Here is a 3692-nt window from a genome sequence, read left to right as displayed (position 1 = left end):
TGTGTGTGTGTGTGTGTGTGTGTGTGTGTGTGTGTGTGTGTGTGTGTGTGTGGTACAAAAACAAGGTCAAACTGAGCATGTATGTCTGGCTTGGCTTAACTATAACGATAAGCAAAGCCAACAGAGTCCTGTTGTCATGGAAACCCAAACCCCAGCTTGCAGTTTCTTTAACTGATCCATGGCTTTGACTAGTTGGCTGTAATCGGTGAATAACATTGTTTTTCCCATCAAATCTAAAATAAAGTCCCTTGTGTTTTTTGTAGAGTAGCAGACAAGAAGCTTCAATAATTAAATGAGAAATACATTTGACATTAAATTATTTGTAAACAAAGGGCCTTGTTATTTTATAAGTCATAGAGAGGAGGCACACCGTGATTTACTTTAAAGTTAGGGTAGATCATTCTTAGTCAGTGTTCTAAACCTTCAAAATTACCTTCAGATCTTTTCGTTCATATTTAAATAAATAAAAAAAGGACTAAAAGGGCCAATGCCAATGTGTGGTGCATCCCTATTGTAACTAACATTGAGTTCAGGATTCCTTTTCATCATGTCCAGGATAATGTAGCAGCCAATGGAGTGTCCCAGCAGGACCAGGCGGGTGCCTCGGGGAACATTTCTCCTGAGGAAGGCCAGCTTGTGTTCAATCTGCCCGTCCAGACCAAACACATCATTCTCAGCTGCTGAGGAGGCATCTGTATACAAAAAGTTGTAACATGTCTTTGTTTACCTCAGAATCTTTCCTGTTGCAGTATACGTTTTTTTTTGCTTCCTGTCTATCTTCTGCCGCTGTTCCCTCAAGTGTTTACTTCCTGTCTGTCTTCTTCTGCTGATTTTTCTGTCCTCTAGCTCTCTGTCTTTTAACCTATTTCCTTCTCTTGCTCCCTTTTTTTCCTTGAGTGAGGACAGTTCAGCCATCATTAATTCAAAGTTGTGTGCTCTAGAAATATAAGAATGAATATTGAAAAAGTATTCCACTGTTTTCTGACAGAGTAAAACAAATAATTGTTTTAGCCACCACTGACGTTAATTGACCGGACTTCTTTCTGAGGATTGATATGACTGCACTTAGTCCCTTGATCACAGCTTCCTCCTTAGCAACCATCTGCTATAGAGAAAGAGCAGACCACTGACTGTCCAAACTGACCAATCAGATTCGAGAATGTAAGAATATAGGAGTAATCTGTACCTTCTACCATGTCCATGGAGTCTGGAGGTACACAGTGGCCGGCATGGCTCACTGCCCACACTGGGTGGTGGTATCCTAACTTCCTGTGAAGGGTCCGCATGAAGGTTTTGTAGAAGCCCACTACACCTGGGTTACCTGAATACAAGACAGCAGAAGATCATATTCTTCATTGCAAAGTGCAAAACTTTTAATAACTCAAACCATGAAACCTTCGAAAAACTTTACATCAAGAAAGACATTTACAGTAAAATGCATTTTACTTTACGCAATTTAGGTGGTTATGAAATAAAGTTACCATAATAACATGTATATAGACATACCTTATTAATCCCAGAGTTAAAATGTAATGAACCAATACAAATTCATAAATGTAGAGGTGTCAGAGCAAGGGGGCTGCCATCGTGCCTTGAACCAGTTGAGGCCTTGCTCAAAGATGCCAATTCATTACCCAGCCAGGAGGCATACTGGCAACTCTCCGGCAGCTACTATACTGTTGGTTCAGGACTTGAACTGGCGACTATTCAGTTCCCAAGCCAAGTCCCTACAAAGTCAGCTACTGCCCACCCGGTCTCATTTGCCCAGACCAGTTGACACATGTATTCTGCTGGTGTTTGTGCTCTTTTTTTGTTTTTGGTTAAAGTATGAACCATACACATGGCAAATGGAGAGCATCTATATAGCAGTTAATAGTGTGTCTAGCCTTGGGGAACATTAAGCACTTACACAACAGAAGCCAGCCACTCTACCTCCAGACCTGTCTTTCTTAATATTGTATTGAAGTTAATGAATAGTATATTAGTCAAACTGACCTGGAATGATGAGAAAGAGCACTTTGTGCCCAGAGTTGAACTGACAGGAGCCAAACTTCAGGACCTCTGTGACGGCTCTGTGACAGTAGATGAAGTCTGTCTGTGGTTCATCCCTCTGCTCTGTCTCCACTCTGTCCATCGCACCAGCCCTGAGGAAATAAAAAAATCTATCAAATTGTAAAACAAAATATTCATAAATAATGTATTCATAAACAAGTGCAACTGTAAACAAATCAAAAAACATGTTATAATGTTGTACAACTGCTCTTAATAATGCTAGCTGGTTAACAGCCAGGCTCAAAGGTGATAGTAGCCTATCTATAGGCCAAAGGTTAAAACTGTTTAGTGCATGTGCTGTCTGTTATGTGCAAAACTCAACAGCATGAATTCGATCATTTAAAAAAAGCTACTATACATTTCAAAATCTTCAGCGTACACAAGTTTCAAATGGAAGGAACAACACATTGAGAAGATGAACACTTAATAATCAATGGCATTTTTAATTTAAGGCTTTAGTTGGGAAGATTTGAGAAGCCACCAGGAGGAAACATCGGAAATAAATGAGAGGGCAGGGCAGCACTCCTAAAGCATTTTAATTATTAAAGTATTAAAATGAACGTACAACGTGAATGGCTTTTGTTTGTACTCACAGCTGTCAGCAGCTTCCGGTGGCGAATGAGAAAATGGGCCGATTGCGCGAGGTCTCGTGAGCCAGTTTGACAGACAAGTCGGCCGTCCAATCAGTTGGCGGAATTAGAACAGTCCATGTTTACAAAGGAATGCTCCAGCGCCGTATAGACTGATGGCGCTGGAATGCTCCACAGCTTCTTCTTCTCTTGCTTTTGGCGGATTGCAAACAACTTAAAAGGTGCATACCGCCACCTACTGTACATGAGTATGCATCATCACATCATTCCAACTCATTAACCTATGTTTTTAATCAAAATTAAATTAAAATAAATCAATAAAACCATTAAATAAATAAAACAAAACAAAAAACAAAACAAATCTATGTTCTTTCCTGACCTAATGTTAAATTATTTTTCCTACCCCAGTTTCACTCAAGAATTTAAACAGTGCCTTTCTGGTAGCTTTTACTCCCTCTCCTTTTGTTCCCAAAACACCAACCACACTCCACTCCCTCTCTGCCTCTAAAACTTTAGCCTTTAATTGTTCTCTTTCCGCTTTATAGATGTCACAATGTAACAATATATGTTCTACATCTTCTTTTACTGCACAGTTCCCACACTTGTCACTGTCACTTTTCCCCATTATATACAGCGTACTGTTCAAAGCCGTGTGATTTATTCGGAGTCTAGCCATCATGATTTCCTCCCTTCCGTTTCTTTCTTTATGAATATTAATTGTAATTGTATTTTGTACTTTGTGATAGTCCTTGTCTTTCTGGTCTTTCTCCCACCTTTTCTGCCAGATCTCCGTCCCTTTCTTCTTAATGACTGCTTTTCCTTCTCCTTTAACAAGTTGAACTGGTAGTGTTATTTGCTTTTGTAGTGCAGTTTTTGCTAATCTATCAGCACACTCGTTCCCTTTCACCCCCTCATGTGCAGGCACCCAGCAGAACTGCAGATCTATGCCGCTTCTGTGCAGTCTTAACAGGCTATGATTCAGTTCTATGAGAATGTCTTCTCTAGTGGTTGTTGTTGATTGTATGCTTTGTAATATGGACAATGAATCTG

General features: G+C 39.9%; 1 protein-coding gene across 4 annotated transcripts in view; it reads right to left on the bottom strand.

Annotated features, from left to right (window-relative positions):
* The window catches only part of ldah (lipid droplet associated hydrolase), a 5993-nt gene extending 3186 nt beyond the window's left edge, over positions 1-2807 (bottom strand). For 2 of the 4 annotated variants that reach the window (XM_010768125.1, XM_010768130.1), the window contains exons 1-4: positions 2646-2807; positions 1996-2144; positions 1187-1321; positions 523-692 (exon numbers count right to left, since the gene is read on the bottom strand). In XM_010768125.1, coding sequence (XP_010766427.1) covers positions 523-692; positions 1187-1321; positions 1996-2134 — 444 coding nt within the window. In that variant the 5' untranslated portion in view covers positions 2135-2144; positions 2646-2807. Of the gene's footprint in view, positions 1-522; positions 693-1186; positions 1322-1995; positions 2163-2617 lie in introns of all 4 variants that reach the window. The other 2 variants (XM_010768126.1, XM_010768127.1) reach the window with 2 other exon arrangements.
* Between the last annotated feature and the right edge of the window lie 885 nt (positions 2808-3692).

Source organism: Notothenia coriiceps, unplaced genomic scaffold, assembly GCF_000735185.1.
Source record: "Notothenia coriiceps isolate Sejong01 unplaced genomic scaffold, NC01 NC01_scaffold00005208, whole genome shotgun sequence".
NCBI lineage: Eukaryota > Metazoa > Chordata > Actinopteri > Perciformes > Nototheniidae > Notothenia > Notothenia coriiceps.
The sequence above is the reverse complement of the archived record's forward strand: the minus strand, read 5'-3'. Positions and strand labels throughout refer to the sequence as shown.